This window comes from Chlamydomonas reinhardtii, chromosome 1, assembly GCF_000002595.2.
Source record: "Chlamydomonas reinhardtii strain CC-503 cw92 mt+ chromosome 1, whole genome shotgun sequence".
NCBI classification, from domain to species: Eukaryota; Viridiplantae; Chlorophyta; class Chlorophyceae; order Chlamydomonadales; family Chlamydomonadaceae; genus Chlamydomonas; species Chlamydomonas reinhardtii.
In genome coordinates this window covers 3,365,921-3,380,644 of record NC_057004.1, presented here as the reverse complement: position 1 = coordinate 3,380,644, position 14,724 = coordinate 3,365,921, and the positions used below count along the sequence as shown (strand labels likewise).

General features: G+C 65.4%; 3 protein-coding genes across 5 annotated transcripts; 1 reads left to right on the top strand and 2 right to left on the bottom strand.

Moving 5' to 3' along the window:
• Nucleotides 1-142: 142 nt before the first annotated feature.
• Nucleotides 143-8,639, bottom strand: CHLRE_01g021450v5 (uncharacterized protein). 3 transcript variants are annotated; one of them, XM_043058479.1, is made up of 19 exons: nt 8,343-8,639; nt 8,141-8,230; nt 7,775-7,882; nt 7,358-7,501; nt 6,961-7,086; nt 6,290-6,799; nt 5,800-5,923; nt 5,446-5,615; nt 5,112-5,225; nt 4,714-4,836; nt 4,160-4,354; nt 3,839-3,939; nt 3,540-3,687; nt 3,102-3,281; nt 2,686-2,913; nt 2,126-2,382; nt 1,530-1,738; nt 1,119-1,282; nt 143-768 (listed from the first exon to the last, which is right to left on the bottom strand). In XM_043058479.1, exons 1-19 carry the CDS (start codon nt 8,400-8,402, stop codon nt 523-525), a joined length of 3,297 nt encoding a protein of 1,098 aa, XP_042928393.1. In that variant the 5' UTR covers nt 8,403-8,639; the 3' UTR covers nt 143-522. The 3 variants fall into 3 exon arrangements, with proteins under 3 accessions (XP_042928393.1, XP_042928394.1, XP_001689517.2); XM_043058480.1 differs by having other exon boundaries at nt 8,343-8,588; XM_001689465.2 differs by lacking the exon at nt 7,358-7,501 and having other exon boundaries at nt 8,343-8,588.
• Nucleotide 8,640: 1 nt separating this feature from the next.
• Nucleotides 8,641-11,958, bottom strand: CHLRE_01g021400v5 (uncharacterized protein). Its single transcript, XM_043058478.1, has 7 exons — nt 11,641-11,958; nt 11,330-11,471; nt 10,871-10,969; nt 10,595-10,678; nt 10,289-10,425; nt 9,430-10,160; nt 8,641-9,211 (listed from the first exon to the last, which is right to left on the bottom strand). Exons 1-7 carry the CDS (start codon nt 11,832-11,834, stop codon nt 8,961-8,963), a joined length of 1,638 nt encoding a protein of 545 aa, XP_042928392.1. The 5' UTR covers nt 11,835-11,958; the 3' UTR covers nt 8,641-8,960.
• Nucleotides 11,959-12,058: 100 nt separating this feature from the next.
• CHLRE_01g021350v5 (uncharacterized protein) lies at nt 12,059-14,714 on the top strand. Its single transcript, XM_001689909.2, has 7 exons — nt 12,059-12,145; nt 12,344-12,445; nt 12,676-12,732; nt 12,972-13,000; nt 13,352-13,383; nt 13,597-13,624; nt 13,824-14,714. The coding sequence occupies exons 1-7, from the start codon at nt 12,103-12,105 to the stop codon at nt 13,926-13,928; spliced, it is 396 nt and encodes a 131-aa protein (XP_001689961.1). The 5' UTR covers nt 12,059-12,102; the 3' UTR covers nt 13,929-14,714.
• Nucleotides 14,715-14,724: the final 10 nt, after the last annotated feature.

Sequence of the window (14,724 nt, the reverse complement as noted above, 5' to 3'; positions counted from 1 at the left end):
TTTGCCCGGTCACTTGCGCGGGCACGCATGGATTCTACGAAGGCCCCTCCCCCTCCCGACCCCCTTCCCCCAGCTGAGTGAGCGTTCGCTTGTGGACGTAGCTCGCGCCTCTCGCTGCTATTTGCTAGACCATGCCGCAGGCGTGCACAGTTCCTTACATCAGGGAACCATACGGCCCTCCCCCACGGCCCTCGCCCTGCCTCACTGCCTGTCTGGACCCTCGCCTGCAACTCAGTGCTCGCATGGCGAGGTTCAAGCCCGACACATCGCCAAGCTCAAGACGTATGCCAGTATGCGCCTGCCACCACACGGCTGCACATCGAATGCAAGGTTCTATCGTAACAAGTATAAGCTGCCCCCATCCTGCACCTCCACAGTCGCGGCACCGCACGTTGGTTGGAAACTCGGAACTACACCAGTGACCGTACTGACCAAAGGGTGCCTGCTGCTAACCCACTCCCTTCGACTGCCACTCCGGAACGCAAAATCTTACACGATCTAACTGCGTTCGGCTACCGTACACTACACGTAGCGCTTGCTGTTTTCCCCGTTCAGCGCGAAGATGCGCTGGCGGACGGTGCCCAGCACCTCGGACACAGGCGGCAGCGCGTCAATGGCCGGGAACACGGGCGCCTTGCCGCCGCCAGCCGCCGCCTCCAGCTCCGCCGCGGGCGCCACCTGGCCGCGCGCCTGCGGCGGGTACAGCCAGGCGCTGACGGAGGCGGTGAACTGGTCGGGGTGCTGCGCCAGGATGGCCTCCCAGTCCACCTGCGGAACCGGAGGGGGCCCATGGGAGCACAGGCGTCAGCCCAGAGGAACGCCGCCAGTACGGCGCTGATGGTGGTGAGTGGTGACAGCCTGCCGCGGCGGCAGCAGTGCTTCCAACACACAGGGTACAGGCAGGGTGCGTTGGCCGCACGCTCTCACCCGCGTGCCTAGCCCTCCTGCCCTGCCGTTGCAAATTGTTTGCCATCTGCTGGGGTTTGGGAATCAGCTGCACCCTACGGGACTTCACCAACCTGCCTTACAACTGTCCCATCGCACACCCGCGTGCCTAGCCCGACCCACAGCGCGCTTTCCCCGCCAACGGCCCCTTCCCAGCGCTGCAGCCCCATCACCTGGTAGTCCTTGGGTATGGTGGCGGTGACGGGCATGCCCGCGCCCCAGAACAGCCCCAGCATGGTGGTGTAGCCCACCGCCGCGGTGCCGCGCGCCAGCGGCATGAAGTTGTACCAGTAGTAGCAGTAGGTCATGATGCGGCTGGCCAGCAGCGGCAGGTCATCTGGCGGGAGGGGGAGCGGGGGCAGGGGGGCAGGGGGGGCGAGGCAGGGTGGGGTGAACCGGGGGCGTTGTTACGGTATGTCGATTCAGTGCAAGGAGAAGAGACAGGGACGGCGCAAGGAGGATGGCCTGGGGCGGGGCTCCGGCAGGGAACTTGTGGGAGCGGCAAGGCAGCCTCGGATGGCAGCGTGGCAGCCTTGGCGGCGTAGCAACCTTGTGCCCCGCCCCTCGCCCCGCCTCCGGCGCACCCTCCGCAAAGGCCGCCAGTATGCCCTCGAACGCCGCCTCCAGCTCGGCGTCAAAGTCCTTCCAGCGCGGCGGCGTGACGGGCGTGCGGATGGAGAACTCGTAGGCGTCGGGCTGGTTGGGCACGCGCACCAGTGTCAGCCGCGTGCCCTCCATCATGTGATCCGCCCGCGCCACCGAGTGGATGGGCACCACCACCCAGCTGTCCTGCCTGCGGGGTGGAAGAGTCAAAGGGGATGGTTAAAAAAGCGGTGCAGGATGCACTGAAGACTGCAGACGAAGGGGGGGCCGTTGAAGATATCAACCCGAACTAAGCCGAAGGCAATGCACAGGGCGAGGAGGAGAGCGGGGCGTTTGTGAGGATATAGGAGGCTTGGTGGGGATATACAAACAACGATGGGTGAGGCTGCTCGGGCAATGGGCGCGCCGGGTCAGGCGCAGGCAGGCAATGCAGCTAGGGCGCCCACAGCATGCCTCATGAGGCGGTTTGGACTGCAACAGGAACAGCGCCCTGTGAGCAAGCTGTGAGCCAATGCCACCCAAACGCCCATCCGACCCGAACCCAACGGCACCCCCCAGCCCCAGCGGCCGCACTCACTGCAGGACCTGGTACATGTCCTCCGCCGTCCTGGCCGCGCGGATGGCGGCGCGCTTCGCCTCGCTGCCGACCGGGATGGTGTTGTTGTTGGCGTCAAAGGCGTGGCCCTCGCGCAGCAACACCTCCTTCTGCAGCTCCAGCGCGCGCGCAAAGTTCATGTAGTAGCGCACGCACTTGGTCTGGCCGCTGAACATGGGCGTGTGGCTTCCGAAGCCCTGCTCGAACTCGCGCCGCGTGAGCAGGTCCACCCACACCACCTGAGAGCGCCAGGGTGACGAGATGGACATAGCAGTAAGGAGCGGGAAGCACCCCGCAGCACGCGGTGCACACCGGTACAGACACGACGTTCGCCGGCAAAGCATTTTGGCGTATCTGATTTGTTTTTAGTGCAGCTCGGGGCAAGATGCACACAACATGGCACCGGCAAACACCCGCCATCCCAATACCTCAGCCCCCGCACGCGCTCGCACCCCAGAGCCGGGGCCCCGCAATCCCCGCCAGCTCCCGCCAGTCCCCACCAGTCCCCGCCAGTCCCCGCCAGACCCCTGCCAGACCCGCACCTGGTCGTTGGGCTCCGACAACTGCCGCCACTTGACCACGATGTCCATGGCGTCGCGCCAGCCGAACAGGTGCCGCCCCGCGCTGCCCGCCTGGCCGCTGCTGCCCTCGCTGCGCACCCACACCTGCCGCCCCGCGCGCCGCGCCGCCACCACCTCGCGCAGCGCCTGCGCCAGCTCCACTGCGGCGTAGCCCGCCGCGCGCTGCTGCCGCACGTTGGGCAGGAAGCCCTGCGGTGTGTGCAGATGTGCGTAATGCGAGTGGCAGTGAGTGAAAGTGAGCCTACAGTTGTACTTGCGCTGCGCAAGGCACGCCCGCACGTCGTGTACTCCACGTATCGCACACCGCCCCGCCTGTCCCAATCCGCGCTCATGTGTGCCGATTCCCAGCGTGCCGCGGCAGGCGCCTCGCGCCGCACCTGGTGGTGGTTCTGCAGCAGCACGCCCAGCTGGTCGGCGGCGGCCGTCAGCGGCCGCAGCCGCTCCATCTCGGCTGGGCTCACGGGCGGCAGCGGCGCGGGCGTGAGCGGCAGCGGCGGCTGTGGCGGGAAGTGCGAGATGAGCTCCGCCGTGGGTGGACCCTTCTTGCACCACAGCTCCTGCGCGGGAGGGAAGTGCCCATGACGGCGGCGGCGGCGGTAGGGTTACATGCATACTAGTTTAGGCGAAGGCGATGGGGGAAGGCAGCAGATCAGGGCCTATGGGGGCATGTCGCGCCCTGCCCGAAAACCCAACGCGCGGACCTCCTACACCCGAATGACTGCGTGACTGCGACCATGCGAGTAACTGCACCTGCGCCCTACCGCGCCCACCCATCCAGCCAACACCCCAGCCGACCAAGCCGCCCCCCACCCCACCTTGAACACGGCTGGCAGCTCTGAGTCGGGGCAGAAGTCCTTTGCGCGCCGCTCGAGCGAGTGGTAGAAATAGAGCGCGATGTCCTTCTGGTAGAAGGACAGGAACTGAAACTGCCGCGCCTCCTCCGACACGTTGGCGATGCCGGTCCTGTCGGGAGGAAGCATCAGGTAATGAGAGAGCGTGCTGGCGTAAGCGCGGAAGTCCGTCCACTCCCATCCACCTGCAACAAACGCACAGGCTACACGCACGTACACAACCACCCGCGCACTGGCACGTGGGCGGGCTGTGCAGGGCTCACTTGGGCACGTGGCCCAGGCAGTCGTCGTAGTCGCGCACCGCCTCCCGCGCGGCGCCCAGCGCGTGGTAGCAGATGGCGCGCAGGTACAACACCTCAATCACCTGTACGCCTCACATGCAGGGCAGGATGGATGGGTGGATGGGTGGGTGATTCGCAAGGTAGTAAGCTGGGTAGTAAGCTGGACTAATAATTGGTGGTTCTCAACAGTTAATGAGCAAGCCCACAAAGGACAGGGCATGGACTCGCAAAGACACAGCGACTTTTTACAGCCGACTATTCAGCGGATTCGTTCCACGCCAACCCGCCCACCCCACCCCGCACCTGCTCGTCCCGCGCCTCCGCCACCGGCAGCGCCCGGTCCAGCAGCTTGATGGCTGCGGCGTGCTCGCCCTTCTGCTGCTTCATCTGCGCCAGCACGCGCAGCACGTGCACTGCCGGCTGGTCGGGCGGGTCCAGCGCCAGCGCCTTGAGCAGCACCCGCTCCGCCTCCTTGGTGCGGCCCTCCTCCTTGAGCGCCTGCACGGGGGTGGTGCCAGGATGTTTGGAAAAGCGGTACAGGATGCATTTAAGACTGCAGACGAACGGGGGTGGTGCTAGGTTCCGTGATAAGTTGGTGCGGTGGCGCGCGGTGGGGAGATACAAGACGTGTGACGGAGGAGAGGCAGAAGCGGTGGGCGGTGGGGTGATGGAAGGCGAACAGGCCAACAGGCACGGGTGGGGCAAAGCAACGGCGGACCGCAAGAGGCCGCGCAGTGCCCCGGCGTCCAGAGCCAATGAGCTGTTTCGCTCCTCATATCCTCATGACCCATGCATGGCCCACGCATGATCCAAGCAGGCCCTCAGCCCCGCCTGGCATGCTCCCGGCTTGCACAGACCTGGCCCATGTTGACCCAGCCCTCCTTGAGTTTGGGGTTGAGCTCCACGGCCTTCTCGTACGCGCGCACGCCGTCGCGGATGTCGCCCTGGCTGGTGGAGCACAGCCCCAGCACGTTCCAGGCCTGAGGGCCGCAGGCAGGGGCAGGCGCAGTAAAAATCGCAGGTTGGCGATTGGTAGGTGGGGGGTTACATTCATGATTAGTTAAGGAAGTGGTAGACGGTAGACCATCTTGCGGAACATGAAGCGGGGGGGGGTCGTCAGCCAGGAGGTGCAATACCGGTAGTGGGCAGGCTCACGCGGCCTGGCACACATCACGCCATCAGGCACAGTGCCCTGCCCCCTGCCCCAAACGCAAGTAACACTGATAGGGGCGGAAAGGCGGTGGGTTGCACGCACCTGCGCATTGCTTCCGTCCAGCTTGACCGCCTGCTGCAGCTCGCGGCAGGCCCGGCGGTAGTCGCGCATCTTCTGGTAGATCATGCCCTTCTCCACGTAGCACTCGGCGCGGCTCTAAGGAAGAGGGAGAGAGAAAGACCGGAGCGAATGAGAAAGACAGGAGCGAGTACGACACAAGATATGAAGTATAAGGAGAGGATGGTCAACGAGGAGACGGTGTGGCGAGTACACGTGCCCACCGGGCGTAGGGGCCACACCTCTGTCCCCTGCCAAACCCTACTCTCCCCAGCCCGTCCCAGCCCCTGCCAACACCTCCCGGCGCGTGTGCCCCCACCTGCGCCGAGTCGGGCCCCCCAAACAGCGGCGCCAGGTCAATGGCCTTCTGCAGGTCCGCTAGCGCGCCCTCGTGGTCGCCCAGCGCGGACCGCGCCTGGCCGCGCCGCTTCCAGCTGTCGGCGTAGCGCGGCTCCACCTCGATGGCCACGCCAAAGTCCTCGACCGCGCCTGAGTGCAGCGTGCGACAGTGGGCGGCAAGCACGGTAGCATCAAGTGTGAGAGCGTAGCCCGTGACGTGGGGGCCGCGCTGGCGCAGGCGCGGCACCGTGAGCGGAGTCACCGGCGAATCACCCGCACATCGTGGCACGACTACGGTACTGCGCACGACGCCTGAGTAGCATTGGCCACGCACCGGCCAGGTCTCGCCGCAGCGCACGCGCCGTGCCTCGCGCCACCCGCGCGCCCAGCTCTCGCGGCGTCTTGACCAGCACCTTGTCCAGGATGGCCTCCGCCTCCACGATGCTGCCGCTGTTGATCTGCGGGGTGGGGTGGGTGAGGTGGGGTTGCAAGATTCAACGAGGAGGAGGAGCAGAGCACCAGGTACAGCGGGCACAGCAGCAGAGTAGGCGAGTGACCGCGGGTTGGGTTCCATCACTCCAAGCCTGGCTGGGTAGGCGCAGGTTATGACTATGACTGATGAGAGGTGCGGCCTGGACTTGACCCGGCAAGCCGACATTGCGCCCCAGGCGGCGCGGCGCAGAGGGTAGTTGGCCACTAGCTCGTTCATCCACACGCATCATGCACGCGCGCCACGCCCACATGCCGCACTCCCCTGGCCGCGCTTCCCTAGCGCTCCGCCGCGCTCCCCTAGACCTGCGCCGCTGCCGCCCCCATACACGCACCTGCGTCACCGCCAGCTGTATGGCGATGGAGTTGTTGAGCACGGTCTGCATGTCCGGCGACGCCGCGCCGCCCGGCCCGCCCGCTGCTGCCGCCCGCGCCGCCTTCTGCTGCGCCACACAGTCCACCTCCTCCACATCACACTCGCCCACAGCGCCCGCCGCCGCCGCCTTGCTACTGCTGCTACTGCTTGCAGTGCTCGCCGCTGCTGCGGGCCCTTTCGACGGGCCCGGCGGCGGCGGGCTCGCCGACTTGGAGGAAGGTTTGCTGGCTGCGCCGCCGTTGCTGCTGCTGCTGCTGCTGCTGCTACTGGTACTGCTGCTGCTGGGCGCTGACGTGGACGCAACACCGCCGCGGCCAGTGGAGGGTGCCGCTGTGGCTGCGCCGGCTTTCTGCTGGGCTGCAGGCTCCGCCGCTGGCGCTGCAGGTTTGGACGGCCCTGCTGCATCGGCCGGGCTTGTGGTGGCGGATGACGAACTGCTGGGTGCAGGAGCCGCAGGCGCGGGCGCGGCCTGCACGAATAGCGCGGGCATTGCGGCTTAAAGTATTAAGCAAGCGCACGGCTATCAGGTGCCGGTGCGTCGGGCGCGTCAGCTAGAACACACGCCGATACCGGGCCCCCACCCGGCAAGCTGGTCTGTTTGGCCAGCGGCAAAAGCATGACAGCGCTCACCCCGCCGTTGGATGAGGGTGACGGGTTGGGCGTCGCTGGCGCCCACGAGGAGGTCGAGGCCGCTGCCGGCGCTGCCGCCTTGGCGACATCTGCCGAGAGCGGTCCCACCACGGCGCTAAGGCCAGCCTGGCAGTCAGGCAGGAGGGAAAGCAAGGGCCCAAGCCAGCGGCACGGCGGCAGCAACAGCAACGGGACGGGTCAGCCTGGCAGAAACAGATGCTGGCTCCGCATGACATGCGTTCTTAGGAATGCGTGCAGCTGGTAGTGAAAGGCTGGTCAAGCCCCCAGCAACGCTGTATCACGGCTCTGCTCAAACGCTACAGGGCACTGGTTGGAAGCGGTAACGTGGCGTGCCGTGCTGCGCGCGGGAGGGCGTGCGGGGGCGGGGGCGCGTTACCTTATGCGAGAGCAGCTGATACTGTCCGGCAACCAACACGGCCAGCAGTAGGATGCTCACGACTTGCAAGCCCAACACTGCCCGCCCTCCCACGCCGTTCTGCTCTTGCGCAGGGCTGCGGCTCGTCGGACCGTCCAACCCGACCTGTGCGCAGGCACAGGGCGGCGGCAGCGCGCGCCGCCGGTGGGGCTTGGGCGTTCGGCGTGCAGCTGACATGGCGGGCGCATGGACCGGGCGTTAGCGGGCAAGGGAGGGCCCCCGCCCCCGCTCCCGCACCACCGTCGCCCCGGCCCTGGCTGTGTTGGCAGGGCTGTGCCAGCCCTCTGGTTCCCGCCTGGCGCCTAGTAGAGAGCTCCGTAGCTCCCGTATCTCACAGGGCTGTGCACAGCCAAGGGCCGCGATCACATTCCGACTTGCCTTTACGCCGGTGGGGTCCTTGATCGCGGCGCTGATGTCCATGACCAGCTGCGCATCGCTGCGCTCGCTACAGGCCTGGAGCGCCTCGTTCCACACCGCGCGCGCTTCCTGGGGAATACCAAGCGTCAGAGCTGATCAGTTGCTCGGCTTGGTGCGAGAGACAGCACAAGCAGGCAGAGCTCGCGCTTTGCAGTTTGCTATGTGCTATGCAGCCGCTTCCCTTCTCGCCTCCCCCGGTCCTTGCGTGGGCCCACCACTGCGCCCTAGCTGGTTTGCAGGGATACGAAGCGTCAGAGCAGGGTAGGTCAGCCCAGCCGCCGTTATTTCTATACTGTTCCCCCCGGCAGCGCCCGGCAAGCCGCCTACCTCGTACTTCTTCTGGGCTGCCAGCACCTGGCCCTTGCGGTAGAGCGCGATGGGCAGGCGGGGCACCGCTTCGAGTGCAGCATCATAGTCCTGCGGTACACACGATCATTTAGCACCTTATGTCCATATAGGGGGGGCTAAAACCCCGGCCAGGCGCCACCGCCGCTTGCGACGCGGCAGGCAGAGATCCAATCGCGCGCACCTTCAAAGCTTTGCGGTAGAGCTGTACGCGTTGGTGACAGTATCCTCGGTTTACCAGCATCTCAGCGCGGCCTTGCGCATCCCCTGGGTCGCAAGCGGCAATTGACGCGTCGAGGACTTTCGCGCATTCCGTGTACCGCTGCTCCGCCAGCGCTGATACAAACTCAAATGCCATGATATTTATGGCCTCAAGTTATAGCAGGCTAAGTCAAAAGAAAGCTTTGCATGTTGCTGGGAGTCTACTGTCGCCCTAGGGCTCAGACTGGACGCGCTTGCATTTCCTACTGGTCGCGAGGGTTAACGTATACAGATTACACAACAATTTGCCTGCAAGCGCCCGCTAAGGTCAGGTAGTTCTCAATCCGGCTACCGCCGCATTGTCGACCTGTGTCAAGTCATGGCACGCAAGTCCCCGCTCCGCCCATCGCACCACGCTCATCCGCCATGCCAACAGGTAACTACCAATACAGTGCACTGAACAACTCCCAGACCCTTCACCCATCAGCCACCAGCACCTCTGGCCGCAAACGCTCTTCCCCACCACCCGAAAGTTCTTGAGCCATCCCGCCTATCGAGCCTCCGCCTCCACGAACACGCCGAAACACTACCGGTGGCGCCCTCAGCGCGCGCTAAAGTGCCGACGCGAATTCACGCGCGCCTCGAGCGACCCCTGCAACTTGCTGTACACGTCGCGTGAGGCGGCGTCCTTAAACGCGTCGCCGCCGCGGCCCGTGTCCGAGTGGTGCACCAGCCGCTGCCGCTCGTCGTCCGCGTCGGCCGCCGCCGCCTCCTCCAACCGCCGGCGGCGCTGCGCCTCATGCTCGTCCGCGTTGCCCAGCATCTCAGCCAGCTTCCGCTGCCGCTCCTCCTCTGAGGTGTGAAGGTAGTGTAAGAAGGTTAGAAGGACAAGGCAGGTGAGCGCAAGTTCCCAAACGCAGGAGTCAGTGTTATTTGCACCTGATGAGCTGGTGCAGCTGTGCCGTGCCGTGCCCGCCTTGGCGCCACCAAGTCCACACCAGCCACCTCCCCGACACACCAACCACTTCTACCCAACCGTATTTGAAACCTCCCCATCCCTGCCCCCGCACCCGTCATGCCGCCGGTCTTGTACTCCTTCCGCACATAGCGCTGCGCCGCCTTGGCGCGCTCCTCCTCCTCGCGCACCCGCCGCGCCTCCTCCAGACGCGCACGCGTCTCCGCCGCGCGCGCCGCCGTCGTGTCCGCCGCCGCCACCAGCACCTCAGGCGCCGCGGCCGAGTGCTTGAGGCCGTACCCAGGGTCCAGCTGCCGCCGCTCCTCGCGCTGCCGCTCCTCCCGGTCCCCGTGCCGCTCCTCACCATGCCTGCCGCCACGCCGGTCGTCCCCGTGTGCGCCCTCGTGCCGCTCGTGCCCGCGCTCACGCGTGCGGTCTCCGTCATGATCGCGGTCCCGGCCGTCGCGGCCATCACGGCCGTCACGACCGTCACGACCATGCGGAGGAGCGGCTGCCGGCTCCCGCCGCCGCCCGTCTTCCGCCCTGCCGCGCTCACCGCCATACTCCTCGCCGCGTTCCCGCTCCCGGTCACGGCGCTCATACTCGGCGCCGCTGGCAGCGCGGCGGTCATCGCCACGGCCCCGGCCCTCCTCCCGCCCACGCTCACGCTCGCGCTCGCGCTCCCAATCCCGGCCGCGGTCCCGGTCCCCGACCGGGGAGCGGGCGCGCGGCGGGTGGTCGCGCGAGTGCGGTGGGGCGTCGTGTGGGTGGCGTGGCGGCTGGTCCTCGCGCCGTGCCGGCGGGTGGTCGGCGTGTCGTGGGGGTGGGGGTGGCATGCCGGTCGGGCTGCAGGGACAGCAACAGCAGCCAACAGGGGACGGGCAAGTTAGGCCTCCTTGCTAAACAACGAGCAGTATAGCCCTTCAACGTGCACACACAGCTACTGCGGCGGCGCCCGCAGCCAGTCGGCTCACCTGCTGCGCTTGGGCGCTCGCTCGTCATCGCTGCTGTCACTGCTGCCGCGCTCCCGCTTACGGCTCTTCTTCTCCTTCTTGTCCTTCTTTTCCTTTTTCTCCTTCTTGCCCTCCTTCTTGCCCTCCTTCTCCTTGGCCTGCAGGCCATGCCGGGGCAGGGCAGGGGCAAGCGGCAGGGTTACACAGCGCGCCTGCTGTCGCGTTTTTACTTCGCCACGGGCCGCATTATCGTGCGCCCCCCTACCGCCATGCCCTCCATAACACGCCAGGCAGACTTGGCACATCACCCTCTGAAGCGGCTCTTGCCTTGTTCAGGTTCTTCAGCAGCTCCATCATCTTGATGGGGTTGTCGCGCAGCTTGGCGAGCTGCTCCTGCTGCTGCCGCTTGATCTGCGAGCGCGAGCGAGGAGCAGGCACGGACAGAGGCAAAGCGTCAGCTGGCGGTGTCATGCACCTCTGCCGTACGGTAATGCAGAGCCCGACAACAGCCTCTAGCCGGTAGATGCCTGCACGAATGCAGTCAGGCCATAGCCCGACAGCCCGGCAGGCAGGCAGCCTTAGCGCGTCACGTGGCGCACTCACGGCAAAGAGCGGGTCGTTGTTGAGGCGCATCCACGTCTCGTTCTGGGAGGCGGGCGTGGCCTGGGCGTAGAAGGACGGCAGGTTCGCCAGCTGCTCAGCCTGCGGGGCGCATGAAGGCGGGGGGTAGGCGAGGCGCCCGGCGTGTGTCTGTTGGTACCGTGCAGGCAACCTGAGAAACATCGTGTGTGAGAGCGTGATGCGGGGCTGTGCGTGTTGTGGTATGGGTGTGATGGATCCAGGGCCCCAGGAGGCAGAGCCCTAGGAGCCAGAGCTCCAGGGGCCGGGGGCGCGACAGCGGATGGCGCCGACACGGATGCCCCCCCCCCAGCACCCGCGACTGTTTCCTTACGGGATTGGTTCAACGTTAACCCCCAGCACAAGTGTGTGCTCCGCCCCCGATACCGCCCCAACCCAACGACCGCCCGGGCAGGCATCGCACGCGCCACGCAGTCGCCTCACCCTGCTGACTTCGGTGCCAGCCTGCTGCTCGGGCCGCAGCTCCACCTCCGCCTTGCCCGTCAGCATCTCCTCGCGCCGCTTCTCGGCGTCCACCTTGGCCTGCATGCCGCTGGCATACATCCAGTCCAGCCGCTCCTCCTTCCTGTGGAGTGAGGAGTCACGCACCGTGTCATTGGGGGCGCAGTGCCGTGAATGCCGTTGTCAATACTCTAAGGTTTGCGGGCTGTGTGGCGGGGGTGAATGCAGCTATCATCTCGCCAAGCCCACGCAGGCCCAAAGCCCCAAACCCGCTCGGTGGCTGGCGGTCCCACCTCAGGTGCCCCGTGTCCATGGCCATCTGCACGAACTCGCTGCGCTTGCGCTCCTCCTCGAGCTGCTTTCGAAGCTCCTCCGCCTTTTTGGCCTCCGCCGCTGCTGCCTGCTCGCGCTTCCATACTTCCTCGAGGTTCTGCGGCCTGGCAGGATGCCATGTCTTCTTGTTCAGGAAATTAAGTCCGCCACCCATGATGACGATTGCTCTACCCAAGAGTCTTGACTCTGGTTGGCGGGATTACTGTAAGAAATGAGAGGGGGTGGCTGCAGATTCTTCCGGCGCAGCTCCGGGGTCAACGCTGCAAAGACTTTGAAGCTTATAAAGTAAATGTTACTAACTATGGATGTCAATGTTTTCAGCAACATGCAGATGCAAGCCCAAAGCGTGAAGCGCCAATCGCCATGAATCGACATCTCATTTTAGTCCGCAACACGCCAAACCAAATACATAGGTAAACAAAATGGCAGCGACAGTCACTCGTCCCCTTGGAGTATCGCTGCCGGGTGAGCAAGGAAGTGCAAGTGCACCCACAAACGACTCACTCGCCGGGAATGTGTTGTAATGTGTCGCTGTAGAAGCGCTAGCGTCTATAAAAGCAGAGTATTTGGCCAGGGGTCCTGCTGCTGCCTCGCTGGACCCCAAACCCTCACGTCTGAGCGACTGGACAGCCCTGACCCCACACAAACCCTTTGCGCGTGCAGCCGCCGCCCGGCGCCCGGCGCTGGTGGTCTGCGCCGCTGCCAACAAGAAGGCTCCGAACGGCAAGGCAGCCCCCTCGGGCAAGAGCCTGGATTACGGCGCGGGTACGGCGGGGCGCGGGGAACGATGCAGTGCCTGCGTTAGTCGTGTGCGAACGCGCCGGCCGACTCGCAGCGCAGGGGACAGGGAAGGCACCACGACTTGGGGCGCTGGGGATCGCTATCAACCACGCAGAACGCGCATTTCGTGCGGGTGGCGACATCGTGCACACAGCGCACTGTTGGTGATGCTTGCAACCCCGGCGCGCCCGCATTTCCGTGCCCTCCTCACGCAGACTGGTACACAAAGACACGCGAGCTGTCGCGGCCCCGCACCGTGCGCGAGGAGATCGGTGAGAGCCGCGGGCGCCGAGGGAGAGGCACGCTGCCCCTTTTGCTCCGGCGTTTAGACACTGTCGCAGAGGGGTGCAAACAGGGCAGCCTGCCCGCAACCACCGCCAAGCAGGGCACCCCAACTGCAGCTGCCTTGCTGCCGCAGTCCCTTGTCTGCACCGCCTTGTCGCTGCTTGAATGTCACGTGTCCGGCAAGTTGCAACGCCCCGCAATGCATGTGCGCACCTTGATGCTGCAGAGTACCGCCGTGAGGCCAACCGCGTGGCGGTGAGTGAACCCGGAATGGCACCAAGCGTCCGGGTGGACAGGGTGGTGTCTGGGAGTGGGAGAGCAGGGCAGGACGAGAGTGAAGAAGGGCCCCTGGGTGTGGCCGCCTCGGCGGGCCAGCACAGCCAGGACTCATCATCTCTGGAATGGCCTTGGGGGTCCCGGGGATGGCACCCAGTGTCTGGCGGCGGTTGGCGTCCAGGACAACAGGGCAAGGGAAGGATGGAAGGATGGAAGGATGGAAGGATGGAAAGGCCTCTGGCGATGACTATGACTGTTGGACCGGTGCTGCAAGTACTCATTGCTGTCAGCATACTCACCTCGCTTGTGTGGTCGCTCCTGAACCTGCAGAACAACGGCAAGGAGCGCAAGGACCTGTACACGTGAGTGCAAGCGGGGGCGACGGCGAGACAGGCTAGAGGGCTGCTACATGCGGGGCAGCCGCACCGACTTCGCACCGGTGTCTTCTATCGCGGCTGGCCTGATGACGTGATTGTCCACGCTACCCCCACGGCCTTTTGCCCTGCCGCCGCGAACTGGACGCCGCCTGACGCTGTGCCCTGCTGTGCCCGCCCTCTTGCGCCTGCCGCCCGCAGTGACAACTGGGATGGCTCCGAGTACAAGGTGCGGACCACCGGGGGGGGGGGGTGCCGACCAAGGGGGGTTTGCGGACCAGGGGGGGTGCGGGCCAGGAGCGCTGCGTGCCAGGCCCACGAGCGCATCGGCGCCAAACAGTACGCCTGCCATTCCTGCGGCCCTCGTCTTCTGACCCCTCCTTCGCCCTCCTCCCTCTACCTTCGTCTTCCTCTTTGCCGCCCCACAGGGCTCGCCCTTCAACATCCTGACCTTGGTGGGGGCCCTGTTCGTGCTCACGCCGCTGTTCGGGCTGTGGTTCGCATATGCCACCTACGGCGAGCTGTGGGGCTGAGGCGCTGGGGTGGCAGGCGGCGGGGACCCGCACGCTGTGTGCGGCTGGGGCTGCTGTGTGCGGCTGGGGCTGGGGATTGGCGGGCGGTGAGCAGGCGGTGCTGGGGGGCGGGCTGCGAAGCCAGCACGCAGGAGTGAGTATGTGTGAGGTGACGCTTCTGGCTGCTTGCTTGGAAGTTTTTGTTTGCTTGTTGGTTTATACGGGTCCGTGGTTGGGCTGGAGACGCAGCGTGGCTTGATAGAGTGGCTTGGGTCGTGAGGCCGGGGTCGTGATCGTGTGGGACACAGCCCCTGCCACGTTGTATTTCATTCGGTGCATTTTGGTATGCAGCACGACAAGGCGGCGGCGTTGTGCTGACATTCGTTGTGAGCGGCGTTGTAAGCTGGCAGGCGTTTTGCACGTGCCTGTCAGGTGAGGGTTCTGGTCGCGACTTTTGTATTTTATTGGCGTTGTGGTGAGGACGTGGTGTGGTTGACTCGCAACTCTGGAGTACGGTGCATGTGCGTTGGAGGCACGATCGAGAGGCCCGCAGGCGGCCGGACCAGGTCCTGCAGAACTGGTGCTGCAGGCATTGCAACGACTTGGCACAAGCCGCTACGCATGCAAGGCGCAATTAAAGTATTCTTGAATGTTTACACATGTGGGAGCTGCATTGCAGGTTTATGTCTCACTACTGGCGTTGATGTGAGACCAACCCCTTGCTGGGACTACAGCCCACACCCGGTCCGGTCCGAACAACTGCCTTTATTGGGGTGCCCAAAACCCCGCGTGTAATCCGCAAATCCCCAACGGGCAC

Bases quoted from the DNA above. Each gene is read 5' to 3' on its own strand.
- CHLRE_01g021350v5 (XM_001689909.2), top strand. From the start codon at position 12,103: ATGGCAGCGACAGTCACTCGTCCCCTTGGAGTATCGCTGCCGG. The intron at 12,146-12,343 runs GTGAGCAAGGAA...TTGCGCGTGCAG, and splicing joins CCTTGGAGTATCGCTGCCGG to CCGCCGCCCGGCGCCCGGCG. The intron at 12,446-12,675 runs GTACGGCGGGGC...CTCCTCACGCAG, and splicing joins GAGCCTGGATTACGGCGCGG to ACTGGTACACAAAGACACGC.
- CHLRE_01g021450v5 (XM_043058480.1), bottom strand. From the start codon at position 8,516: ATGGCATTTGAGTTTGTATCAGCGCTGGCGGAGCAGCGGTACACGGAA. The intron at 6,800-6,960 runs GTGAGCGCTGTC...CTATTCGTGCAG, and splicing joins CACCCTCATCCAACGGCGGG to GCCGCGCCCGCGCCTGCGGC. The intron at 4,837-5,111 runs GTGCGTGCAACC...TGCGGCCCTCAG, and splicing joins TGGACGGAAGCAATGCGCAG to GCCTGGAACGTGCTGGGGCT.
- CHLRE_01g021400v5 (XM_043058478.1), bottom strand. From the start codon at position 11,834: ATGGGTGGCGGACTTAATTTCCTGAACAAGAAGACATGGCATCCTGCC. The intron at 10,970-11,329 runs GTGAGGCGACTG...TGCGCCCCGCAG, and splicing joins CTGGCACCGAAGTCAGCAGG to GCTGAGCAGCTGGCGAACCT. The intron at 9,212-9,429 runs GTGCGGGGGCAG...TTCACACCTCAG, and splicing joins CAAGACCGGCGGCATGACGG to AGGAGGAGCGGCAGCGGAAG.